This window comes from Rattus norvegicus, chromosome 1 (genome assembly GCF_021556685.1).
Source record: "Rattus norvegicus strain SHRSP/BbbUtx chromosome 1, alternate assembly SHRSP_T2T, whole genome shotgun sequence".
Classification (NCBI taxonomy): Eukaryota; Metazoa; Chordata; class Mammalia; order Rodentia; family Muridae; genus Rattus; species Rattus norvegicus.
Window position 1 is genome coordinate 97,977,179 of NC_141534.1, and position 27,985 is coordinate 98,005,163.

The following is a 27,985-nucleotide window of genomic DNA, read 5'->3' on the forward strand; positions in this document are numbered from 1 at the left end:
TCAGACTCTATCATAAAGCTATATATGACCCTGAATTCTTCATCTTTAAATCTTTTTGAACTTATACACATGCCTTAGGGGGCAAAGAGTGTCAGCTCTCCTGGCGCTGATGTGAAAGGTGGCTGTGATATGAGGTCTTCTGCAAGATCAACTGTTCCTGAGATCCCAGGTGTGTAGTGGCACCCAGGGGAGGGAAGTCTTCTGTCACCTGTGTATGTCTGGAGGCCAACTCTGGGTGATATTTCTCAGAAGCCATCTATCTTGGTTGGTGAGACCAGGTCACTTACTGGCCTGGAATCTGCAGAGTAGGTTACGCTGGCCAGTGAGCCACAGAACGTCCCTGTCTGCCTCTCCAGTGCTGAGATTACGCAGTGTGCCACCATAATGTGCCCAGCTCTTTTTAACCGGGTGCTAGAGGTCAAACTCAGGCTTCCATACATGCATAGGAATGGAGGGAGCACTCAGGCCGTGGCAGACACAAACCCACTAAGGCAACCAAGGCAGATGACAAGTATGCAGACATCATTTATTTGGTCCATAAGTACAGTATATTTGTTGTTTGAGTTTACAAAACATCAAATATAAATAACCTGAAACTGTAACAAATACACAAAAATTGGCTTCTTTCACAGACATACCAGGCAGTACAAACTGAAAATCTGAGTAAATTAACATTGTTTTACATTAATATACAGTGTCAGGTAACGTTTAAAAAACAAGTTTCAATGCATAGCACTTGACACTTCTGTGAATCTTTCAGGTAAGAGTATGAAAATGGTTAGATCTAGGCTAAAAATAACTCTTCTCTAGCCAAAAATAAAGGCATAATATTTATACCCAGGTTGCAGCGCTCCTACCCCACAGTGTTTTCCACTGGGAAATGATAGCTAAGGCTATTTACAGGGAAGGCAACATGCACGCCCGCATTCTTTCAGCTCATCACTGGTCCACCCAGCTTTGCTCAAAGGGTCGCAAATTCTATTCCTACTTCAACACAGCAACAGTCTCTAACAGTCTCAGCAAATGAACGCTTTCACAGGGGCAGAACCACCAAAGCCACCGCAGCCTGTGCTCACCCTCTGCAACAAAGGATATAACTTCCGGTTCCGACCAGATCCAGGGCAGGAGCCTGCTCAGTCTAATGCTATGACGTCATCCTGATCTTCCACCTGCTCCAAGCGGGACTTCTTGGTACTGGCACCCTCATTCTCTTCCAGTTTCCGCTTGCGGGTCCTATCGTCCCTGCTACCGTCGGCGCTATTTGAAGGGCCTTCTTCATCTGAATCAACTATGAGCACATCATCTTGTTCTTGTGCTTGTTTTGGAAAACAAAGCAAAGAAGAGTGATGTGTGGGAGATGTCAGTGGCTCACCAAGGCCTCACGCGCAGAAAGCTCACTATGAATCCAAGCCACCCGCACTGGCCACCCTCAGGGAAGCTGTCTTGGTGTTTGCTATAACAACAAGCACTTCTCCATTTAGAAGAAGGGTTGTTACTGGGGAGCAGAACTGACCCAGGGCAATTTCCTATCTTTTTTTCCAAGCAAAACAAAAAAATTATGACTAGCATATAATTCAAATGCATCATCATGCCTTCTGAGGTCCCCATGAGAAGGAGAGGGGCACCCTAATAGAGGAAAGAGCAGCAACAGCAACAAGCCACTTACAACCGCCAGGGACTGCTCTGAGCACTGTGCAACCTCATCTAATCATCCCTATAAAGAAGACAACATTATTATCCCACTTCCAGAAAGGAAACAGAGGGACAGAGATGGGCTCCCTAGAGTCACAGCAGAGACCCCCCCACACTTGTGCTGTTTAACCCTACCCCCAAAGACAATGTGTTCTCATGTGCAAACTTAAAAACAGAACTGCACTTTCCTGCCCACAGTAGAGGGCCAGGGTACAGAAAATGCTCCTGCTGAGGGGAGAGAACAGACCAGCCACGTTGAGGCCAGTTCTACAGCCTCAGTTTACCCCTGGTTCTCAGAAAATGCTACAGGCCACAGTAAACATTTAAAGAACTCCGAAAGACAAGTGCTCACATAAGGGGAAACTCTGAGGTGGCTTGCGTAGGCCCCTGCCTTCCTGGAAGCCTATCCCCACCCCGGAAGCACCTGTTCCAAGAGCAGGCGCACAGCTTAAGGAGGCAGCTCAAGCAGGACAGACCAGGGACGGGGAACTGAGCCCACAGCCTGCTGTGGGGATTCAGAAGCCGCTCCCAATCCCTCTAGGACTGTCCCTGGTCCTCAAGGTCTTCACGACTCGTAAAACTCAAAGCCCTGCTAAACAATCAATTCCAAACCAACTCGGCCTCAGTATTTCACACTGTCCATCCGAGGAGGACCAGCCTGTTCTGTCCTGTGCTAGGAGGTGGCTCACCTGTGGAGGTGGAAGGCTGGGCGCCATCATCGCTGCCGTTGGCAATGCTTTTGGCAGCGTCTTCAGCTTGTTTTGGACCCACTTTTTCAGGGGTGTCACCAACTACCTCAAATTCAACATCCTTTCCTAGATCCTCGCTGAAAGAGAAACAGGCTGTAAACAGACTACACAGTACACGTAAAGGACCAGGGTCATCCTCACAGCTCAGAACGCACTCCGGAATGTTCTGATTTCCAGAATACTGTCCAGAAGAGATCAGAGAGTCCTCTAACTGCAGTGAGAGAGGCTGAGTCTCCTTTACATCTTGCTCACGAGGAGAACTAAGGCAGGAGTCCCACAGCCTAGCAAGTCTGTGTCCTTTCTCTGACTGCTCTGCCCAAAGACCCTTCTCTCCATTTGTGATCCAACCTTAGTGTTCTAGGGATGGGGTTACATGCTTTCTGGGTCTCCCCAGCTTTATAGACAACTCCCTACTCTCTCTCATACACGAGTTCCAAAATGTGCATCAAATTTTATGCATCAAGGTGAACAAAGGACACGCATTTTTAAAGGCAGTTTTGTCTGAGTGTTAACACATAGGCTAAGAAAGACAAACAAACGCGCCATAGCCGTGCTGTTCCTCAGACACTTGACCGCTCTGTCCCTTCCTCATGTTTTCCTTCACATGGTAGCACAAGCTGCCACTGCTCCCCAGCCAGTGTCCCCGTGAACCCAGGGAGAGCACAGCACTGCCAGCTAGCTTCAAGTCCATCGTTACTACAATTTATAGTCCTACCAACCTCTGAACACCAGGCGAGACCACATCTAAAGTCCGTTTACACGGCCTGGAGAGATGGCTCTGAAGTCAGAGCGCTCACTGGCTGCCCTTCCAGCCGACCCGGCTCCACTCCTAGCACCCACACAGCAGCTCACAACCACCCGGAACTCTAGTTCCAGGGAACCCAATGCCCTGTTTGGTCACTGTCCAAACATGGCGCACAGAGAGACATGCAGACACAACACACACACATACATACCTAAGATTAAAAACAAAAAACCAAACACCCACTTCAGCGGCCTGAAGCCAGACGTCTGCATCTGTACTGTCATGGTGCACATGAAGGTGCGCATGCTCATGCACTCTCAGACACACAGACAGAACACACGACATTTTTAAGATTTAAGCAAGATCTTACTATAGTTGAATTATGAAAATAAATGTACCTTTACAAATTTACCTCAAAAGTTTATTATATTATACCTTAAGATTTAAAACATTTATTTCCCACGTTCCTCATAGCACCCGTACAGAGTCAGCAGACCTATGGGAGTGGATCTCTTCCTTCCGCCAATGTACCCTAGGAACTGAACTCAGGTCTGCAAACCCGGTTAATCCGAGCATCTCCAGGCGCCAGAGATGATGGTCAGCCATCCTGTCAGCCTCTACTCATCCTGAAACTGCTTTGCTCTTTATCCTTGTAGCTCTGAATCCTAGCATTCTCCTGTAGGCACAACCCCTGTCCAGCTCCACCCAGCAGTGGAGCGCCACATAGAAATCCCTGGCTCATCCTCTCTCATGTCTTACACTCCAGAACTAAGTGCCTACCTATGAAGAATGTTGATCAGCAAAGTGTAGTCCTGCAGGAAGTCGTCTGCTTGAAGCCGGCTGCCATTTCTAATTCCAAAATCAGACAACTTCTTGGGGTTATTAGCTAGATGTGAACAGAATGAAGATGTTATAATTATCCTTTCATAGTGTGGGCAAGTTAGTTATTAAAAAGCCAAATTCATCATGGCTGGACTGTGTTCCTCAGAAGCTGGCATTCTCAAGTCCTGACCCACAGTGCCCAAGAAAGTGACTGTTTGAAGACACAGCTTTACACAAGTGGTAACTAGTTAAACAAGTGGTAACTAGTTAAGTTAAATGCCTGAACCCTGGAATCTGGGAGGTGGAGGCAGGGGATCAAAAGGCCAAGGTTATTCTCTGGGCCAGGCTGGGCTACACAATACTTTTACTTATATTTAAAACAAACAAGCAAACAAACAGTGAACATACAGAGAAAGTCTGGCCACTTACAGTAGGGTACACACCCTGTCACAGAGGCCACATGAAGACAAAATGAGGGGAGAGCTCCATGTCAAGTTTCTGATGGTTCAGGGCCCTAGGCTGTGGTACTTTCAGTCACCGCAAGCTAAGCATGCTACCAGACACTGAGGAATTCAGCCCTGGAGACTCACCTACCACAAGCACTTCAAGTGGCAGGAGGACAAAGGACCCACAAAAACATCCCATTCAAACTGATTCTGGAGTCCTGGGGAGGTAGAGTTCTGACAGCATGTGTTACAACACTCCACTCCCAAGACGATCTACAATAGCTCAATGAATTCTTTAGTAACTAACAGTACAGAACAGCAGGCCAACTTCTTCAGGGTGAGGATAACTGTCTAGAATATGGCTCCAATATTAAACCATACTCCCAAAATAGCCAGCCAACACATGACCTCTAATTACACATGACCTAAATAATACCGCAAATAATTTCTCAACAAGCAAAACTACAATCAGCAAGAATCCTGATGCCGGGTTGGGGATTTAGCTCAGTGGTAGAGCGCTTGCCTAGGAAGCGCAAGGCCCTGGGTTCGGTCCCCAGCTCCGAAAAAAAGAACCAAAAAAAAAAAAAAATCCTGATGCCCTTTTAAGGGAGATAAGATCTAACTTTATAGACCAAGATGGTCTCACTCACAGATCCTTCTGCCTCTGTGTCCTAAGTGCCAGGATCCCGACATGCTCTCCCATGCCTGGCTGCCTTCAGATTTACCAAGCAGGCAGACTGGCCCTGACCTTCTGATGGTCCTGCTTCCTGTCCCTGTTGAGGATGGGACAGGTGCGTGCCAGCACACCTGGCTTATGCACTGCTCAGGTGGAACCTAAGTGTTCATGCAGGCCAAGCTGACATTCTACCCACCAACTATATTCCTGCCCTGACATGAAGTCTCAACGAAGGTTAGAGCTGGAGCTCGGCTCAGCTGTACAGCAACTGACCTAGCAGGCGCCAGTCTCTGTGTGTGACCTGACCTTTGCCACTCTTGAAAAAGACCCTAAGGTTTACATCCCTCCGTGTGCCTAACAGCCTCAAGATCATGCTCACCACCAAACAAGACCTAGGGCCCAAGGCACAGGCAGAGCAACCTCGGACGTGAATAAAAAGTATTTCAATGTGTGCACTGCCAGAATCTGTGCGTCGGGTCACTGACAAGTCCCTGAGTTACCCCGACACCAGAAAGCTTCTGAATCTGAAGACCTCCCACAAGCAGCCTCTGCCGTGACTGCGAGAGCAGGCACCACACTAATACATGCAATGAGCCCATCCCCCCACCCACCAAGTTGCAGGTAAGGAGAAGAGTGAGTGTGGTACCTTCTGTCTCTCCCTCTTCTGAAGATATCAGGATTGTGCCTTTCCCATCTTCAATTTGGACATCTGGTGCCACCATAGCAAACTTTTCTTTCACTATCTAAAAGTGGAAAAATTAAAAATTAATGGAGGTAATTAAAGACCGTAAGAAACCTACATTGCTTTTCTATACAAGTTCACTTTTCCACTGGAGAGTTACTTATTCCATAATCTGTACTCTTTTTTTTTTTTAAAGATTTATTCATTTATTATATATTAGTACACTGTAGCTGTCTTCAGACACACCAGAAGAGGGCATCGGATCTCTTTACAGATGGTTGTGAACCACCATGTGGTTGCTGGGAATTGAACTCAGGACCTCTGGAAGAGCAGTCAGAGCTCTTAACCTCTGAGCCATCTCTCCAGCCCCCCATAATCTGTACTCTTGAGTGTGCACTATATGCATGTGTGTATACACAAGTGCTATAGTACACATGCAGAGACCAGACAAAAGCTTTTGGAACTGGGTCCCTCTGTTCATCAAGGGGCTGGGTCTTCAGGTTTATCTGAGTCATGTGTACACACACATGCATGCAGTCTTACCTACATGGTAACATGGCTGCAGGACAACAGAGAGGTCGCCCACACCCCACCCCACATCTGCCAATGGATGCAGGGCAGGTTCAGCCTGAGATCTTGGAGAGAGCCCCCCCACCCTCCACCCTCCCCCCCCCACACCCACACACACACACGCCCACACACACGAGGGCTCAGGCTTCACATCTGACACTTTCTATCTCAGTTTCCATGTCAACCCTGCCATGGAAAGTGTTTGACAGCAAAAAGAATGCCTAAGTGGATCCTCAGATAACCTTTCCCACTTCAAACAGTGTCTCCCTTTATGTTCCAAGATGCAATGTAAGGCACAACACTGTTGGGGCCGGAGAGATGGCTCAGCGGTTAAGAGCACTGACTGCTCTTCCTGAGTTCAATTCCCAGCAACCACATGGTGGCTTACAACCACCTGTAATGGGAGCCAATGCCATCTGGTGTATCTGGAGAGAGCAGTGTACTCAAATAAATTAAAAAAAAAAACCACTGTCAAATCCCACCTAGTAAAAACAGAAACTCTCCCTGTGTCAGCATCACATTCAGTCCTTTTAGCCACCCCCCCACATACACACAAAAAAAACAAAAACAAAAACCAACACTGTGCCCTAGGAAACAGCAAGACACACACCCTGCAAGGTGAGGTCACACTGGGTCTTTGTCCTGAGAGAAAGTGAAGGTACCCGGCCTTACTCAAGTATTTGTCCCCTTGTTCAACCCCAAGCAGACTGTGTCACTCCTCAGACACCTGGACTTCACCGACTGCCTGTCTCCTGCTCTTCAACAGACATGACAGACATGCTGTGACACATAGTCTAGCAAGTACACCCACAAACACAGACAGAGAGGCTGGCAGGGATCTGGACTGGGAAGCTGTCCACAGGAGAAGCTCTACCCACCCAGCAGCCAGGGTTGTTCAGGGCCAATCCTACCCTGGACTCACTGCTAAACGGGAAAGAAGCAGTCCTTGCACTTGCCTTATCCTGTAAGGTGAGGACAGTCACTTTGTGGACATTCAGCCGCACGGTCACCTCTGGCTTGCTGGCACAAACGTAACAGTTGGTGTTGGGAGGATCTAGTGCACAGGGCACCAAGAGCTTCTTTCTCGGGTTTGGCTGCTTATTCAAAAATATCTTGAGAGGGAAAAACAACAAAAAAAAAACACACAAGCAGGAATCAGAAACATTGAGTTACTATTTTTATAGATAAATCTAAAAATCTTTTCTTTCTTTCCTTTTTTTTTTTTTTGGCCTATCCCGAACTTGCTCTGTAGACCAGGCCTCAGGCCTCCAACTGGGATCCCCCTGCCGTAGCCTCTCAGGTGCGGAGATAAAAAGTACATGCCGCCACGGCCCAGCTTTAAAATCTTGCTTCTTGTATACCCAATCATAAACGGCTTCAATATTCTCTACTTGTCAAAAGGGCTATAGGAAGTCATGACATTGTAAGAGGCATCAGTTACCGTGGGGAAGGCTGGGCTTAATGGAAAGGCATCTCCTTGGTACAGCACACACCCCAGACATATAACTTACATGAAGCAAAAGTAAGGATGGAGCCACCACAAGGGCTTGTGCCTCCTTGTACTTGTCAACAAGACCGACTCACCGAGGCGGTCAACGACCATGCTTTCAGGTGCCAGGAATTCCCTAACAAAAACCGATGATTATGCTAACTAACATTTTTATGAAGAAAAACGATGTATTTCTTATAGTAATACTATGACTATTACCCAAACAAACAACAGTAACAAAATTAAGGAGCAAGGCAAGTTTAAAAACTAAAAATGAAGCTGGGGTGATGGTACACACCTTCATCCCAGAACCTGGGAGACAGAAACAGGACCTCGAGCCTTGAGACCAGCCAGTATGGTCTCAAAAAGTCAACCTCCCTGGGGACTGGAGAGGTGACTCAGCAGTTAAGACCATTCAAAGGACCTGGGCTCAAATCCTGGCACTTGCATGGCATCTTAACACCTAATCTGACACCAAATGACCTGACACCCTCTTCTGACCTCTGAAGGTACTAGGAATACACACACACACACACACACACACACACACACACACACACACACACACACACGGAAAAACATTCATACACTAAATAAACCTAAAAAAAAGAGAAAAATTTTTGGCCCCATAGTGTCAATGAAAATGTCCCCTCTAGGCTCCTAAAGACTGGCGCTATTGGGAGGTATGGCCTTGCTGGAGGAGGTGTGTAACTGGGGGCAGGTTTTAAGGTCTCAGATGCTCAAGCCAGGACTAGTGCGTCTCTTCCTTCCCTGCTACTTGCCCATCCAGACACAGGACCATAGCTACCTCTCCAGCCCATCTGCACGTCACCATGCTTTCTACCATGATGGTACTGGACTAAGCCCTGAACTCTTAAGCCAGCCCCAACGAATGTTTTCCTTTTTAAGAATTGCTGAGGTTATGGTGTTTCTTCACAGTAATAAAGCCCCAACTAAAAACCCCCAACAATGTAAAGGGATTTTAGCAAAATGGCTACTCTGGCTGAAATACAGACACCTGCTCTTAACTCCAAACAATGAAGGTAAAGATAGTTTGTAGCAGCCATGTCTGAAAGTGAGGTCTGATTGAGTGACAAAGTGAGGATTCAGAGAAAGGTTTGACAGAATAAAATATGCCCAACTCTCATGAGAGAGGAAAGGGAAGCTATTTGAGGGAGCAGTAGAGAGGGAGGGTGGCGGTAGGGGAGGGGAGGGGAGGGGAGGAGAGGAGGGCAAAGGTAGTTGTTAACTAGGAGAGTTGCACAGAGAGAGAACAAGCTAGACACAGGAGAATAGGAGCCAGAAGATTAGAATATATTGCTAGAGTTAGTTTGAGGTCAAACAGAGCGATTCAGTCAGAGGCTGAGAAGCCAGGTTGAATCAGTGTGGAAAGGAGTTTGGGTCAGAACAGCTGAGTTGAACCACAGCTCAGTCTGTAGCTTTTCCCTATAATGAATCTTGGGCACAGAACAAGGTCGGGCATCAAGGTGAGAAGAGACCCATGTGACCTGAGGTTGCACAAAACAGCGTGAAGCAAGACAGTCAGCAGTAGTAACACAACTGAAGCCACAGCCACAACACATGGCAGAGTACATGCTTACTATGCACAAAAGCTACCTTTAATGCCAGCATCCAACGAAGGGAAGTCAGAATTATTGCTAGCACTTAGGATATTTCCAAGTTAAGCACAATCAGCCATTAAATAGATAGTTCCATAAGGTTAACAGCCAGCATTGTCTGCTATAAAACGTTCATAAAAAGGCTGGAGAGATGGCTTAGTGTTAAGAGCACAGACTGCTCTTCCAGAGGTCCTGAGTTCAATTCCCAGCAACCACATGGTGGCTCACAACCATCTGTAATGGGATCTGATGCCCTCTTCTGCTGTGTCTGACGACAGTAACAATCTTTAAAAAAAAAAAAAAAAAACTTTAGGGCTGGAGAGATGGCTCAGCGGTTATGAGCACTGTCTGCTCTTCCAGAGGTCCTGAGTTCAATTCCCAGCAACCACATGGTGGCTCACGACCATCTACAATCAGGTCTGGTGCCCTCTTCTGGCCTGTAGGCATACATGCAGGCAGAAAGCTGTGTGATGTATACATAATAAATAAATAAATGTTTAAAAAAAAAACTTTAAATCTTTAAAAAAAAAAAGTTCATGAAAAAACTCTTAGATTAAAAACATGTCAGCCTAAAATAAAAGTAAATAAAAAATAAGTCAGGCTGGGAGTTGGGTGAGAGGTGCACACTCTCAGGGCCTTCTCAAACCATCCTCAGGTACAGTGAGTTCAAGGGTAGACTGGGCTACATGAGACTTAGTCTGAAAATTCCAAAGGCATTTCTTCTCTGTGTGCCTTAGAGAGGCACACACCTTAGATCTCAGAACTCAGGAGGCAGAGGCAGGTGGATCCCTGTTAATTCAAGACAGCCTGGTCCGTACAGATCAGCCAGGACAACATAGTGAGACATTATCTCAAGAACCAAAAGGAAACAAGATTACTCACAGTTCTACACTGGTCTATTTTTCCAGATAAAATCTTTAATCCTTCCAACACTATCAAGCCGGCGATCACTGCATTAGTGGTGGCTATAGCAGGGATGATGTTCCCCGCCATTGCTAGAGGGCAGAGAGACACTGTGGTTAGCGGTCAAAAGGGAAATTGTACATGGATCTGTAGATGATACAAGCCCAGGTACAAACAGCTTACATTTTATATCAAACCTGCTCTTCATGTTCATGCTGAAAATGTGCATCCTGAGGTTTGCAGCAGACGTGACAAAATCCATTGCAGGTGGGTCGTCCTGCCAAGAGCACAAATGACAAAGCTTTGTCCAGTCAGTCATTTCACCGGCATTACCTTCCAAAGAACCACATTCAAGGTGTGTAATGTCGTAGCCACACAGCCAGGACAAGGGAGACCTAAACCAGGGCCTGACACACATGAGGCCTCATAGCAAGTAACAGGCTAACTGTGGGGACAGGAGCCAATCTGGTTCTCTGGCCCAGGAGGATAGTCTGCCAAGAACATTTATAACCTCCATGCTTGCTAGGAAAGCATCCCTGCTCAAACAAATACATTATGAACTGGAAGGGGTTCCAATGGTCGGCTACCAGCACTTGCAGGCCTTAGAGAGGACCAGAGCTCAGCTCCCAACATTCATGTGGTAGTCACAACATGCATCTTAACAGTTCAGGAGGTTCAGTACTGCCCTCAGACCACTGCAGGACACAGACACACAGGGAACACATATACATGTGTAAGCACCACACTCATACATATGAGATGAAAAAGGTATCTTTAAAAGGAACAAAACTGGGGCTGGAGAGATGGCTCAGTGGTTAGAGCACTGGCTGCTCTTCCAGAGGTCCTGAGTTCAATTCCCAGCAACTGCATGGTGGCTCACATCCATCTGTAATGGGGTCTGATGCCCTCTTCTGGTGTGTCTGAAGACAGCGACGTGTACTCACATACATAAAGTAAATACATCTTGAGAGGGAGAGAGAGAGAGAAAAGAAAGAAGGCTTGTAGCCAGGCATAGTGGTGCACATCTTTAATCCCAGCACTCAGGGGGCAGGGGCAGGGGCAGGGGCAGGGGCAGGGGCAGGGGCAGGGGCAGGGGCAGGGGCAGGTGGATCTCTATGAGTTGAGGACAGCCCGGTCTATACAGTGAGTTCCAGGTGAGCCAGGAGTACACAGAGAAACCTTGTTTCAAAAAACGAAAACACCCACAACAAAATCAAATGCACTTTCCCGGCCCATTAGTAGTAAAGCTGCTAGACATACATAGAATCCAGGCAAGAATAACTTGTCTCAGTATCTGCAAAGCCCCACCAGCAGGGTCTTCCCGAGGTGTGGCTGTGAACCTTCAGGCTAGAGCTGAACAGATACCCTGTGCACAGTGAAAGCTGCTGAGAAATGACTAAGTGGAAGTCTTTTTTGGGGAACAGGAGTGGGGGAAGTGTCTCACCACACAGCCCTGGCTATCCTGGAACTTACTATGTATGTTCAAACTCAGATCTATCTGCGTATTCCTCTGAGCACTGGGACTTAAGACATGAGCCATCATGTCTGGCTGCCTACTTCTATTTTGGTAATGAGATGTAACTGGCTTGCTCTAGAAACTGGCTTATTTTTGTTGCTGTTGGAGACAGAGTTCCTCTGGGTAGCCCTGGCTGTCCTGGAACTCAGAGCTGTAGACCAGGTTTGTCTCAGCTCACAGAGATCCACCTGCCCCTGTCTCTTGAGTGCTGGGATTAACGATATGCACCACCGTGTCTGGCTGCAAGCCTACCTGCTCGCTCGTGCGCGCTCTCTCTCTCTCTTACGTGCACGCTGTCCGTCTCTCTCTCTCCCGATGTAATTATCTATGAGTACAGTGTCTCTGGTCTTTAAACACCAGAAGAGGGTATCAGATCCGATTAGAGATGGCTGTGAGCCACCATGTGGTTGCTGGGATTGAACTCAGGGCCTCTGGAAGAGCAGTCAGTGCTCTTAACCACTGAGCCATCTCTCCAGCCCCAAGCCTTAATTCTTAAATAGCCTGAGGGATTCAATCAGAGGGGGAGCTCAGGTTTAGATGGCTCACAACCAACCCACCCGTACTCCAGTTCCAGGGCTCTGCCTATGTGGGTACCAGGCATGCATGTCTTGCACATGCACATGCACGCACACACACAAGCAAGCAATGCACATCACATACATGAAAAGCAAAACACAAAACACATCTCCAAAACTGCCCTGACACCACTAGGCGCAATTACAAGGCAGCAGCGCTCAGCTCCTTATATGGCCTCAGTGAAGTACAGAAACTTTCCAAATCACTAGAATAACAACAACGACAAAAAATATTTAAAAAAACCTACCATTTATATCACATAAACCCAGAGACTAGTGTTTATAAGAATTTCAAAAATCTAAATTCACTAGCTTTGTTTTAAATGTCTTTAGATGTGATTCTACCGAAGTTTCAAAGTTTGTGGACACAGAGTTATTTGAGGATTCTAAAAATGGCCACTCATTTCTTCTTATTCTGAGACCCACAGCAAACCTTCCCTTCCTTTCCCATGCTAGAGATCAAACCCAGAGCCCATGCACACCAGGCAAGTAAGCATTCCACTACAGAGCTACAGACACATCCCAGCCCCCACTGCAAAACTTTGTCACTGCAGGAACAAACTTTGTCATGTAACCAATTTCACCTGCAATTAAAACACCAGTTAATTTCAATGAACTCTCACTTAAGAAAAACTACATCTTTCCAAGAACAACATGTATGAGGTTCTGAATTTAGTCTCCAGCATCACTTGACCTGGGCAATGTGACACACATATGTGATAGGCCTTGGAGACCGGCCAGGAGGAGAGACACTATCTAGACACAACAAAACCAAAACAATGTCATGTTATTTGTGTATTGAGAGGCCTTTCTGATTTGCTTTTGAGACAGGTTCACTCTATAGTCTAAGACGGCCTCAAACATGGTGGTCTACCTCAGTTTCCCAAGTGCTGGGAGTACAGAAGTGGGCCAGACCTAACTGTTCTCTACCAGACTTCTGAAATACCATACTCACTTCAACAGACAGGCAATCTTAGAGCTGAGTATGGCGGCCATGCTTTCAACTGGAATAAATTATGTTCCAGTCAATATAACCATAAAACACATGTGTGTTACTAGAAGCCAAAACAAAATTTTCTGATATTTAAATTTATGCACAGAAAATTTGAATTCTGATAGAACTGGAGAAGGCATTCAAATGAAATAGGAAACACCCCAACCTTAGCTTCTCTTGGAGCACAGGAACAGTACAAGTGAGGTATCTAAGTGATGGACACATTTCAAAACGAACCTTATCCCAGATGAGCTCAGCTCCATCTCCCTTCTCGGCTAAACGGACTCTCAGGGTCTCGATGCTCTTTGAAAACAGACTTGCGTAGCTCTTTACATCCAGAACCTGCTGGTCTTTCAAACCCAACTGGGGCTCACTTTGTTGATCAGCATTGGCTTCTTCTCCTTAAAATGAACAAGCATGTTTAATAAACTTATCTTGCTCTATTCAACAGACTCAACTTGTGTACATTAAGATTTACAAAAAGAGGGCTGGAGCAATGGCTCAGCGATTAAAAGCACTGACTGCTCTTCCAGAGGTCCTGAGTTCAATTCCCAGCAACCACATGGTGGCTCACAGCTATCTGTAATGGGATCCGATGCCCTCTTCTGGTGTGTCTGAACAACTACAGTACACTCATAAATAAACAAATCTTTAAAAAAAAATTTATGGTAGAGCGCTTACCTAGGAAGCGCAAGGCCCTGGGTTCGGTCCCCAGCTCCGAAAAAAAGAACCAAAAAAAAAAAAATTTAAAGAGATAGATTTCTCGATATTGTCACTGTGAACATGTGTTCAAGGAAACTTCAGACCCTCTAACAGCACGTCAGGATCTCATGGTATTTGGGGGACATTCAAGACTATAATGGCAGGGTGGAGACAAGACTGCAGTTATGAGAACTGGCTGCTCTTCTGGCTGTGGTGAGAACCCACATCCATAGTTGGCAAAAAAAAATATGAAGGGGAAGGGTGAGCATCAAATTATGCCCAGCACGGATAACACTCGTAAGTGGAAGCTATCAGTCACGATTCCACACGCCCAATGGTCCTGTTTACTAAGTTCAACCATGCCGTGAGCCGCAGCACAGTTCACATAAAGCACAGTACCCCAGTGACAAGGAAGAAGTCACTACAATTGTTTTATTTCCTTGAATATAAATTTTAAAATTATGTTTCTAAAGTAAATCTTAAACAATCACAAGCGTATAAAGGCAGATCCGTAGCCACCACCACACTTTCAGGAATAATGAAGCCATGATGTCCTAAACAAAACAGAGACAGGAGCCAGCTTGTGAGAGCGAGCAGGGCTCTGCTGGGGTGTCCACGAGGGTGGCAGCAGCTCCTGCTGAAGCGGGTTGCACCCAACCACCCCCATGCAGACACACAGCACTTGAGCTGACAGCTCCCTGGGGAGGTAGGGGAGGAACATTCTTTACCTTGACTCTGCACTTCAGCCCAGTCCAGTGGAACTGGAGGTTTCCTCTTGCGCCAGAGTTTGTCCATTGTCAGCAGGTACCTAATATCATCTTTAAAAAGCTGAAATAAACAAATCCCATTAATCCCATAGCACCCAAGTTGATACAGATCAAATTAAGTTAACTTATAAGATTATGCCATGAAATCAGGCCTAAAGGCTCAGCATAAGCAGAATAACAGTTCCCAACATCACAGAAAAAGATCAAATGTTTGCAGCAGGAGTACAGCACCCTCAGTTCAGTGGCCGCCCAGGCCCTCCTGCAACCCCACGACCACTCCACAGCTCAGTTGGAAGCCCAATGACACAAACTGAAGGGCTCAACACACCACAGCTCAGTCTCTCCATACTCTGTGCGTAGTAATAGTTCAGAGGCTCTGTGCTCCATTTCTGCCCTTTTTGTTTTGGGATTGGGGTTAGGAACACCCTAAACTTATAAACAGTTAAGAGATTCAGGAGTGGCTAAGAAGAGCTAAGAGCTCTGTAATTATGAAAAACAACAGAAGTGAGGCCTGGCTTGAGCAGTAACTAAGGGTCCCAATCACAAACAGTGGGCAGACTGCCAAGCAAACAGCCAGCAGACAGCAGTGTGCACCAAGAACAAAGGGCTTAGAACTCAGGGGGATTAGAGCAGGGAGCTGAGAGGATCTGAGCAGGGCAGGGTGCGAGACTTCGTAAGTACATCGCATTCAGTTAAAAGAGAAAGGAAGTAAGCGCTGCTGAGGTACAGCTCGCTGGTGCCACGCGGATCAGAGGTGCAAGCCCGGGCTGGAGAGATGCTTCAGGGTTAAGAATACTTTTTTTGGTATTTTCGAGACAGGATTTCTCTGTGTAGCCCTGACCATTCATGAACTCACAGAGATCCTCCTGCCTCTGCTTCCTGAGTGCTGGGATCAGAGGCATATACCACCAGCACCTGGTGAGAACTCTTGTCTTTGCAGAGGACTGGGGTTCAATTCCCAGCACGCACATGGTGGCTCCTTACCATCCATAACTCCAGTTTGCTCTCCTCAGACCCCACTTCTGAGTGGAACACCAGCACACACGTGGTGCACATACACTTGCATGCAAGTAAATTGTAAAAAAGAGGGAGGGGAAATCCAATTAGATAGGGAGAACGATACAGAAGAAAAGATACCTAACCTTGGTAAAAAGTTTAACTGGATCGTATCCAGTTGACTTAGCCCATTCCTTAGTGGAAATCCGCTTAATGTCTCCATCTTCATTGGATGCTCGGGCTCTGGCTTCAGCCTCTGTTGGTTCCCCTACAAAACAAGCATCGTATTTTCAACATACGATTAAGTTCTCACCATGGGAGGAAAAAGTCATTCTCTGAAATCAGATGTGTGTGACACATTCAGAGCTCCACGGCAGTAATGTGAATACCAGTGTCTTTTTGTGCCTCAATGTTTTTGTAAATCTAATTTAGAATTTCCCTTTACATTCATGGGTGGTTTGAGCTGCATGTGTGTATGTGCGCCAAATGGCTGACTTTGCCCTCGGAGGCCAGAAGAGGATATGACATCCCTTGGAACTGGAGTTACAAAAGCTTGTGGATGCTGGGAATTGAACCCAGTTCCTCTAGAGGAGCAGACAGTACTCTGAACCCGAGCCGTCTCTCCAGCCCTGCGACTCAGGTCTCTAAGAGCACATGAGCAACAGTGCAAAGCACAGCCCTATAATAGAACAGGACTAGCACCAGCAGCCCAACTGATTAGACTGAGAAATGTCTCGTCCAGATTTCGTATCAGTGAAATGCAGCTACTCCTATGTTAAAAGGTTTTTAAAAGGCAATGAGAGGATGGGCGTAGTAGCGCACGCACACCTTTGTTCCCGGCACTCTGGGAGGCAGAGGCAGATGAACCTCTCTGAGCTGGTCCACCAAAGAGTTCTGAGATAAGGGCCACATACGATGACCTTTCTATAAGGCATTGCTGTTAAATATACCACAACCAATCAATGAATGAGCAGAGCGAGGCACCAGTCACTTACAAGCAGCTTCAGGGTCAGCTCTGTCAGGAGACACTTCTTGATCAGCATCTTCCTCTCCAAACAGCTGGCTACAATTTCAGAATAGTAAACTTTTAGGTACAGACATTTGGAACCAATGCCATTACTGCTCCACAAGTAGCTAATTTACAATAGTCCACATTCTTATCAGGGGTACGGTAACAATTATGACTCACACTCCACAATTCTAGGACTATCGGGACACTAATCTCCTCATCCTGCTTGCTCAGGGCACTAAGGCTGATCTGAGGTGGCATCCACAGCTATCGGCTCGGCTCCACGTCCTCAGACATGAAAGTGTGCTTGTGCTAGCAGAGGTGGGCAAGGCCCCTTGTCAAAGAACATTCGAGCACCGGACACTTACCAGGCACCCTTGGCTAGCTGTTCCACAAACATCACACATTAGAGTTGGTTGTGGGTGGTTATTAAACAGGGCGAGAGATCCGAACCATGGCCTCAGGCATACCAGGCCACTGCTATGCCACTGAGTTTCACCCCAGCCCCACTCATATTGTTAACTCCCATTGTGATTGCTTGTTTAACCAATGGGTTATTTATAAGTATGTTTTCCTATTTCCGAATATATACACTCGCACGAACTTAGTTGCATGCCTGTGTCCAATACCAGACTAAACATCTGAAGTTTCACCCACGACATGCTAAGAATGCTGTCTGAGACCCACGAAAGCCACTGCTCTCTCTTCACCATATTTAACCACTGTAAACACAACTTTTTAAGAGTATTTAAGTAAAAATGGCCTCACTTTCCATGATCAGGTCTGAAAACTATGCCAGAAATATGTAACTCTTACTTGAACAAATACTTGGCCCATACGATGCAATGGATAGGTTCTGAAGGTGTGTTCCGAATCGTACAGCCAGGGAACGTTCTCTGGGTCGGCTTAGGATGACATTCGTAACACTCAGTCACACCCTGTAACATTAGACATGGGAAGTGGTTAACCCTCGATGCTTCTAAGGTAGACACTCCACCTCTTCACTCACGGTCCAACTGGGCTTTGTGTTGTCAAGAAGAATTACAGATATTAACGACCGCAAAATCCTTACTGTACACATGAAGAGTCCAGTCAGAATACAAATGCTAATGAAGTGACCGACCGTAGCTAAGATGGAATCAGGACTCCCCACTATAAGGAGGGCTGGAGAGACAGCAGAGGTTAGAGCGCTGGCTGCTCTTCCAGAGGTCCTGAGTTCAGTTCCCAGCAACCACATGGTGGCTCACAACCATCTGCAATGGGGCTTCAGCTGTGTCTGAAGACAGACAGTGTACTCACATACATGGAATAAATCTTAAAAAACAAAAACAAAAAACCCCAAAGCTTTCTAGCCATGTATTTAAAGATGTCAAAGTTAACAAATTTTGATTTGTTAATACCCTGAATATCCTCATATCCCAATACCCTGATACCCATAAAGTCTCATAAAAACAAGTACACCAGGATGACTGTCAATCTCAACAGACTCCAAGATGCATGAAACGCCCAGGTATCCCTGATGTGGGACCATCAGATGACTCCCTTTTTACCTCAGCACACCTCAGCCTTAGCCTTCACACAGAACCATAAAAAAACAATGTCTTCTCACTAACAGTTCAAGAGTCAAAGCCCACAAAGGCGGTTTTAGTATACACTAATGGTGGACTCAGGACTTGCTCCATAATACTGCTGTGACCTTCATCTTCCAACAAAATGTCTTGGTCAAGGCCACTGACAAGACACTATGGTTTGTGTCACAGTGGGGGAACAAAGAGAGCAACTGCTTTGATGCGGCAAACCCCCCACTGATTCTACACCCCACACAACAACCCCTGGAGAATACACAGAGCTACACCAGAAGGGCCGCCTTGTAACATACATACCCTTGGTCAAAAAATTAATTAATTAATTAGTTAATTAATTAATTAAAATACCAGACAAGCCAGCCCATTTTAGGTACTTGTAAAAAAATAGCTTCAAACCTGCAAAGGAATTCGTCAAATTCTTTAATCTTTATTCCTAAAGAGCAAACCAACTCCGATCCCAGGGTCAGAGGCCACGAGTGCTCACCATCCCCTTTTGCTCCTCAGTTTTACTGAAATGCTTATTTAAACTATCTCACAAATGCACGCAGTGGTCTCAGTGCTCTTCAGACCTGCACACCCAGACACCTGCAGGTAAGACTAATGTCACTGACCTGGATTTACAACTAACCAATTCTAAGCTGAACTAGACTCCCAAACCCAAAAGTTAGCTTGATTTATTACATTTATTATGTGTGTGCGCATGCACGTTCACAGGAGCAGCACTGCCTGTGTGTGAACACTAGAGGGCAGCTTGTGGGAGTTTGTTTTCTCCTCCCACATGTGGGTCAAGGGCTCAAGATCAGGTGCCCTAGCTGGTCAGCAAGTTCCATTTGTACTGAGACAGACGCTCAGTATCTAGACCAGGCTGGCCTTGAAATCCCACACAACTATGGTCACTTGATCTTTGACAAAGGAGCTAAGACCATCCAGTGGAAAAAAAGACAGCATTTTCAACAAATGGTGCTGGTTCAACTGGAGGTCAGCATGTAGAAGAATGCAGATCGATCCATTCTTATCACCCTGTACAAAGCTTAAGTCTAAGTGGATCAAGGACCTCCACATCAAACCAGATTTACTGAAACTAATAGAAGAAAAGTGCGGAAGAATCTCAAACACATGGGCACTACAGAAAATTTCCTGAACAGAACAATGGCTTATACTCTAAATTCAAGAATCGACAAATGGGATCTCAAAACTGCAAAGCTTCTGTAAGGCAAAGGACACTGTCATTAGGACAAAACGGCAACCAACAGATTGGGAAAAGATCTTTACCAATCCTACATCTGATAGAGGACTTATATTCAAAATATACAAAGAACTAAAGAAGTTAGACTCTAGAGAATCAAATAACCCCATTAAAAAAATGGGGTACAGAGCTAAACAAAGAATTCTCAACTCAGGAATAGCGAATATCCAAGAAGCACCTAAAGAAATGTTCAACATCCTTAGTCATCGGGGAAATGCAAATCAAAACAACCCCGAGATTACACCTCACACTCAGGTGACAGCAGATGCTGGCAAGGATGTGGAAAAAGAAGAACATTCCTCCACTGTGGGTGGGATTGCAAGCTGGTACAACCACTCTGGAAATCAGTCTGGAGGTTCCTCAGGAAATTGGACATAGTACAACCTGAGGATCCAGCTATACCACTCCTGGGCATATACCCAAAAGATGCTTCAACACATAACAAGGACACATGCTCCACTATATTCATAGCAGCCTTATTTATAATAGCCAGAAGCTAGAAAGAACCCAGATGCCCTTCAACAGAGGAATGGATACAGAAAATGTGGTACATCTATACAATGGAGTACTACTCAACTATTAAAAACAATGACTACATGAAATTCATAGGCAAATGGATCTGGAAAATATCATCCTGAGTGAGGTAACCCAGTCACAAAAGAACACACATGGTGTGCACTCACCAATAAATGGTATTAGCCCAACACCAAGATACAATTCACAGACCACTTGAAGTTCAAGAAGGAAGACCAAAGTGTGGATGCTTCAGTCCTCCTTAGAAGGGGGAACAAAAGATTCAAGGGAGGAGAGATGGAGACAAAGTGTAGAACAGAGACTGAAGAAAAGGCCAACCAGAGCCTGCCCCATCTGGGGATCCATCCCATATACAGACACCAAGCCCAGACACTACAACAGATGCCAAGTGCATGCTGACAGGAGCCTGATATAGCTGTCTCCCGAGAGGCTCTGCCAGAGCCTGACAAATACAGAGGCGGATGAGAAGGAGTTAGAGAAAGGACTGAAAGAAGAAACCCATAGGAAGAACAACAATATCAACCAACCAGACACCCTTCCCACCAGAGCTCCCAGGGACTAAACCACCATCCAAAGAATACACATGGACAGACCCATGGCTCCAGCTGTACATGTAGCAGAGGATGACCCTGCCAGACATCAATGGGAGGAGAGGCCCTTGATCCTGGGAAGGCTTGATGTGCAGGGGAATGCCAGGGTGGGGAGGTGGGAGTGGGTGGGTAGGTGAGAAGACACCATTACAGAAGCAGAGGGAGGGAGAAGGGGATAGGGGATTTCCAGAGGGGAAACCCGGAAAGAGGATAACATTTGAAATGTAAATAAATAAAATAACCAATAAAAAAATTTTTTTGTACAATTTGTTATGTCAGTCAGTCTAAGGATTTTTTGTTGTTGTTAGTTTTGATCTTTCCTTTCTTTTTTGTTTTTGTTATCTGAGACAGGGTCTCTCTGTGCAGCCCTGGCTATCTTGGCACTCACTCTGTAGACCAGGCTGCCCTTGAACTCAGTGTTCCACCTGCCTCTGCCTCCCAAGTGCTGGGATTAAAGTTGTAAGTCACCACACCCAGTTTGGCCCAAGGATTTTACTAAATAAATTCAGGTAACAAAACAGTACAGAGTCAAAAGCTCTCTTCCTTTGCCTTAGCTCATCCCAGGCTTTATCTGAGGGTAAGGATTTGCTGGGAACTGAATGATCCCAGAGACCCAAGCATCACCATGTCTTATCTGGCATAGAATCTCTACACCTTGGCTGCTGACCTGTTTCCTCTATACAAACCCAAAGTTTCTTTCCTTCCCAGGTCTCAAGTAAGTGGAAAATAAGACAGTGTCTCTTTACCTTCTTGATCGTGGTCACCTGTCCAAGATACCCAGCAGTCCCACTCTCAATGAGAGGCACGTCAGCTGCCAGACACATCCTATTCACATGGTTTCGTGCAGCTGAAAGAAAACAGTAGTTAGCAAGAGTCTCTGATGACACCAACAAGTTCAGATGACAATTTCTTGCTTTCAATAAAGCACATGAGACTGTATCTTGACTGTAACTTAACCACTTCTGCCGCAACACTGGGCTTCAGCCTTGGTCATTACAGGGAGGGACACTCAGCAAAGCTACAGGTGAGGAATTAATATTGCAAATGTACTCTAGAAAGATTTCTAGACACATTCCCAAGTGCTGGGGCTGCTAAGTGCAGCCTGCCTGGTGTGTGTAAGGCCTTGGGTGTGACTCAAGGTACTTCTATAAGATCCCAAGTAGGGTTAGAGAAATGGCTCAGGAGTTAACAATACTATTCTTCTTCCAGCCAGAGAACCCAGGGTTCAGTTCCCAGCACCTACACGGTGGCTCAAAACTGCATGTAACTCCCGTCCACAGGATCTAGCCTCCTCTCTTTTGGAGTCTTTGAACACTGGGACAGTATACATTATATACATGCAGACAACAGACCCATTCAAATACATACACAAATTTAAAGGAAAACCATCAAGAAGCTAAGGTGTGGGCTGCACAAACCATTTCAATGCATTCTGTAGCTCCTACGCTACCGTCATAGAATCCATGATGGATGAGGGAGACAGAAGACACAGTCCAAGGTCCTTCCGGCTTTCCTCCCTTTTCGTAATCATTACTTTGCACACTACTTTGTTGCTTCACCATAGTCCCTGGCTGGCCTGCAGCTTGCCACCAGGATAGACTAGATTTGAACTCACAGAGCTCCGCCTACATCTGCCTCCTAAGTCCTGGGATAAAGACATGCCTACTAGGGCTGGCTCTCCAGGAACAGATGTCACACCTGCTCTAGGATCTTGTAGTACAGGCACAGCTAGAGTAATTGTAGAGTCATAGCCTTAACTGGGAGGCAGAAGCTTAGGCCAAAGACTGAGGCAGGAGGATTGCTACCAGTTTAAGGCCAGTCTTCGGGAACATAGTGAGCTCCAAACTAGCTTGGGGTAGAGTAAGACCATCACCCGCCCCCAACCCCAGCTGTCTTTGTTTCCTTTTGGTCCTAGTTCCAACTCACACTTGGGCACTAACTCTAACACTGTGCAATGGGGAAGAGGAAGCAATGAGACGTAATCACCTTACCTCTGTTATCTAATGCGTTCATAACCAATATAAACTGTCGAAAAAACTCCACATTATAGTCTGGGCTGGAAAGCAAAATGGGGGAAAAAAGGTCACCCAAACTGAGCTTATGGATGGTTTTCTCAGTGTAGTCCTGAAAAGGATAAACAACTGTAAAAGTAACTGTTGGTGGGAGTATATGCCATGAACAGGATGGCTGGCTCCTTCCTAACATAAACACATTGTAAAGGAACTATTCTCAAATCTCTCATTTCTGACCTAAGGCACCAAAACAAACTCTTCAACTGTCAGAAAGCTGGCATAGCCTCACTTGTGCCTCCCTCCACACCGCCCTCTCAGGGCAGCAAGGCCTGGGAACGTACTAGGAGTACATTCCCAGGATTTGCTGGGCCTAAGGCTTCACCTCACATGTTCACCATCAGCCCGGGTTCAGGCCCCAAGGGGCTCTGCTTTTAGCAGCAATGGGAAAGAGGCACAGGGTAAGAGAGTCACAGGGCAAGAGGCAGGTCTGCAAAGCAAACATCCAGAAAGTTAGAAATTGCCCAAGAGATAAATGCCCTGAGAAAGTGTAAGGCTCTCGCTAATTCTAGCCCTTCATATAGGGACTAGTGTAGGGGGCGACCCACAGATCCTTGCTCTGACACCTCCACAAGGACAGACATCTGTTATCACTGAAGAACAGTCAAGACACTCACTACACACAGCCGCAGAGGCTCCTCAGCCAAAGCGCAGTTCTCTCTGAGCTTCAACTAAGCTTCTTACTGACACTGAAACACCTCTTAGCTAAATCATCCCAGTGCACACCAAATGGTAATAACAAGGGCACTGATGTGGGCACAGACTCATCGTGTAAGTATCCAGACATCATCCTAGAAAGACTGAATGACTCTGGGCTGACACACATGCCAGATAAAAATACTTTATGTTACTTGCAGGAGACTCCTCCACCCCCCATTTGTTCTGCTATTGTTGACCTTTAGACCCTGTGAGACCCTGAGGACAGGACCTAAAGAAATGAGTTAGTCACCAGAGACCCCCCACCCAGCACGATCTTGGCTCCAAGATTGGAGCTTGTACAAGACAAAGGAGGAAATGAAGGACCCTAGTCTTACACTTTAAACAATCAATTAAAAATTGACAGCAAACAGCTTTGTAACAAAATGATGTGCATACTTCATGATGCTGTCATGGTGGGCCTCAATGTTCGCTTGGGGGTGGAACTGAAGCACACTTTCTTTGGCAACCTGGGAAAAGCAACAGCAAATCACTGTTAACATTAGTGTTGGCATTTGAAATCTGACTGATATATACATGGATGCTTCACTTATAACGTGATCTTATTTATGTACAAAAACTGTGGTAAGATCTCATCAAGTATATCTGTATTCATAAAATTAATTTTCCCCCACGTCATCATACACACTTTTACATGAATGGCAAGCTTCAGGAAGAAAAAAAAAAGAGGCGGGGCACTAACTCAGGAAGAGCATTTGCATATTCCCGCAGCACAAAACTAAGCTAAGCTAAACTGCCACAGAAGAGCCTAAGATGCCTTCTGTATCCATCCAGGTACACATAACTACAAAGCTTAGGAAGGCTGCTACCACAGGAAGAACTTAGTCAAAAAGGTCAACACAGCAAAAACATCTGTTGGGAAGGGAGCTGCAATAGAAAAAAATAAGAAACAATGGCATTGGGGGTGGGGGTATGCTTAGGCAGAAAAAAAGAATTTTCTCTGACCTCTGACCTTACCAAGCCAGGAGAGATAATATCTTTTCTAGCTACACAGGAGAAGCTGGCCTCTGAGATGTAAAGGAACAAAAACTTAAATATGAAGAGGATACAAAAGGCATCTCAATTACAGGACTAAGCACGGCTGCTTTTGTTCCCTGGGCCACTCCCTTATTCCTTTCACTCTCCAGCAATCGAGAGGCAGGAGCGCAAGTGGTGAAGGCTCAGTGAGTAGAGCCCGGTTCAACCCCTAGGACCCTAATGGTGGGAGGAGGAGGTGAGGCTCAGTTGTCCTGACTTCCATTCACATGCAAATGAGGCACAAGGTGCCTCAAAATAGGTAAATAAAATGTTAATCCTAGAGATAAAAATAAAAATAAGAAGAGCTAGCTTCACCCGCCCTCCCTCTACCCATCTGAAACCTTGGTCAAAGGGTCCTGAGCACAGCATGGCCAGGTTACCTGAGCCTTTGATCTTCCGACATGTTTCTTTTGAAACAAGAACTGCCTGTTGAGGTTGCTGACGTCGATAGTGTCCAGATCAATCTAGAAATGCAGAAATAAAGGAAAGTCACCGTCTTCAATCACTATCTTCAGCATTCGTAACCCGGAGTCTACCAGCAGCCAAAGTGCTTTCCTGGAAAAGTCACACCCAAACTGTTAAACGGATAAGAACTGCATTTAAAGATCACCGGAAGACCAGCGATTAAGTCAAGGATAACCTCAAGAATGCATTAAGCATAGCTAATATTTTTGTTTATTTAATCATGAACCTTGATATCATAAAAAGCCTTGGGGTTGGAGAGATGACTCGGTGGTTAAGAGCACTGGTTGCTCTTCCAGAGGTCCTGAGTTCAATTCCCAGCAACCACATGGTGGCTCACAACCATCTGTAATGGGATCTGATGCCCTCTTCTGGTGTGTCTGAAGACAGCTACAGTGTACTCATAAATAAATAAATAAATAAATCTTTCTTTTAAAAAGCTTTGATTAAAAATGTAAAATTTCTGGGTGGGCAAGGAGGTAGTACACACGGTTACCTGTTGGTTGGAGGTCAGCCCAGTCCCCAGAATAAGTTCCAGACCAAACAGGGCTACACACAGAGACTCTGCCTCAAAATAGTGAATAAATCAAGTTTTCCAGGCAAAGGAGACTGAAGGAAGTAAAGTCGTCATCCTGCCAGCTACAAGGAGCAGGGTTTGATACCCCAGAACATTAAAACAAACTGGGCACGGCGGCAAGTCTTTACAATCCCAGAGCCAGGGCGGTGGGGCCCACTAGCCAGTCAGCCTAGTCATCTGCAGAGTTCCAGGGCAGCAAGAGACCCTGTCTCCAAACTGCCAGACAACGCTGCCCCAGGAGCACAGCCCTTGAAGTTGTCCTCCAATCTCCACATACACAAACACCCATCTGTCTGATAATCTCTAATTTACTGTGCCATGTCATTTTTCATGTTGGTTACTATCTCTTTGGTTTTTTGAAATGGTTTCTCTGTGTAACAGCCTTGTTTCTCCTGGAACTCTCTTTGTAGACCAGGCTGGCCTGGAAATACAGACATTAGCCTGCCTCTGCACCACACTCACTTGAATTCTTTATATACACATTCACTCAGTCGAGGGCTGTTGAAGGAAATGTCCTATGCATGGTAAAAACAAACAAACAAACAAATAAATAAATAGGTCATATTTAAAATCTAATCTAGGAGCTGGAGGTGGCTCAATAGTTAAAAGAATGCTGGTTCCTCTTGCATTGGATCAAGAGCTCAATTCTCAGTTCCATCATGGTGGGTCACAGCCATTGCTAACACAGCTGGGGGGGATACAACGCCCCCTTCTGGCCTCTGGAGGAACCACGCACAGGCACAAAGCAGGCAAAAGGCCCATTCGCATAAACTAAAGGGAAAATTTTTAAAGTAAAAATAAAATTTAATCTAATAGCAACTTGAAAGAAAAAATAGTGAACATCATTTGCATTCTATTTCAATAAACTTACATAAACAACAAAATGTCCGCATCATGAAACATCCTAACAGTTTAGAGAAGTTTGTGAAAATTACAAAATATAATCATTGAAATATTCATTTATACTTCAAAGCTCACTACAAAAATTTAACCAAAAGAGAGACAAAACAGAGAACAAGCATTTATTTTCCAATTCACTCCTGTCTACTGCAAAATCTACTCTTAAAACAGCATCAAGCCATCAAGCGTCACTAGCATGCTGTACTTTCTATGGACCAAAACTGGGTGTGAAGCCTGACAAATGAACGCTTCCCTCCAATTCTACGTCGGCTTAAACCCTGACGCCTGCAATTTCATCCCGTGTTTCTACTAAACCTTAAGGCATGTTCAATTCATATCCAAGGTTCAGATACACACTCCAACACACTCACAAAATACAGCAGCTTCCTGTCATTGCACATTACACTGACACAAAACTTAAGAATCCTAACAACTAAAAAAAAAAAATTTTTTTCTTGGGTAAAATGTTGCTATGTAGCCCAAGCGGATCTCAAAACTTCCGAACCTACAGACTCCCGATTGCAAGGATTACAGGTTGTCACCCAATCGTGCAAACCCCAGGGAGTATCTTTAATAACATAAACACCGGCCCAGCCTGGAAGCACGAGAGCCCCAAAGGAGTCTATCCAGACACTTGCGGCGTGCCCCCAGGGTAAGTTACTCAACCTCATAGCGTCTCACTTTCCTCATCTGTTAAAAATAAAACGGGATGCAGACAGCACTTGCAACCTGGAGGCCGGTGGCAGACTCCGGAATGAATGCATGTGTGCTCGCCCGGGGTGCTGCGGCTGGTGGCTGCAAACCGCTCTGCCGCGAGATCGTTATTTTAAGTTAGAGGTATATTCGAATTAAAGTCACAGCATCTACAGGGGTCTCTTCTTGCATCATCCCAGTGTAAATGGGGAAACTGCCTCGGGAGGCGGCGCGCGTAGGCCCCAGGAGCGGAGTCCCGCGTCCGCGGAGCCGGAGTCCGACGTCTCACCAACCCACTTCCCGCGTGGTGATCCCCAACCCCTGGCCTCTCGGGCCGCGCCGCCCTGACTCCCGCCCAGAACCCAGGCCCCGCAGGCAGACCGCCATTCACCCCGAGCCCGGGCCTCACCAGGTCGATGTGGGAAAAGCCAGTGAGCACCAGATTCTTAAGTAGCTCACAGCCGATACCACCCGCGCCAACCACCAGGACCCGGCCGCCGGACACCGCCTCGGCCAGCTCCCGGGGTAACCCCCGCGACAGAGACATGGCGGGACTTCCACGAGCCGCCGCACACTCGGAGGCGGGAGAAGCAGAGTGGTAGCCGGAAGTCCGTGGGGGAAGGGAGGCGCAGCTTCCGCTCC

General features: G+C 46.1%; 1 protein-coding gene across 2 annotated transcripts; it reads right to left on the reverse strand.

The window, feature by feature from the left end:
* Nucleotides 1-505: 505 nt before the first annotated feature.
* Nucleotides 506-27,958, reverse strand: Uba2 (ubiquitin-like modifier activating enzyme 2). 2 transcript variants are annotated; one of them, XM_087555141.1, is made up of 18 exons: nucleotides 27,753-27,943; nucleotides 25,092-25,175; nucleotides 24,073-24,143; nucleotides 22,900-22,964; nucleotides 21,655-21,755; nucleotides 17,769-17,890; nucleotides 16,939-17,006; nucleotides 16,090-16,211; nucleotides 14,909-15,008; nucleotides 13,716-13,879; nucleotides 10,577-10,670; nucleotides 10,373-10,485; nucleotides 7,339-7,494; nucleotides 5,777-5,873; nucleotides 3,967-4,072; nucleotides 2,382-2,518; nucleotides 1,667-1,714; nucleotides 506-1,315 (listed from the first exon to the last, which is right to left on the reverse strand). In XM_087555141.1, the coding sequence occupies exons 1-17, from the start codon at nucleotides 27,888-27,890 to the stop codon at nucleotides 1,701-1,703; spliced, it is 1,752 nt and encodes a 583-aa protein (XP_087411267.1). In that variant the 5' UTR covers nucleotides 27,891-27,943; the 3' UTR covers nucleotides 506-1,315; nucleotides 1,667-1,700.
* Nucleotides 27,959-27,985: the final 27 nt, after the last annotated feature.

Coding starts and splice junctions, on each gene's coding strand:
- Uba2 (XM_087555141.1), bottom strand. CDS start 27,890: ATGTCTCTGTCGCGGGGGTTACCCCGGGAGCTGGCCGAGGCGGTGTCC. Junction 21,756..22,899: donor GAACGCATTAGATAACAGAG/GTAAGGTGATTA, acceptor GTTTTCTTTCAG/CTGCACGAAACCATGTGAAT. Junction 10,486..10,576: donor GAGCAGGTTTGATATAAAAT/GTAAGCTGTTTG, acceptor TCTGCCCTCTAG/CAATGGCGGGGAACATCATC.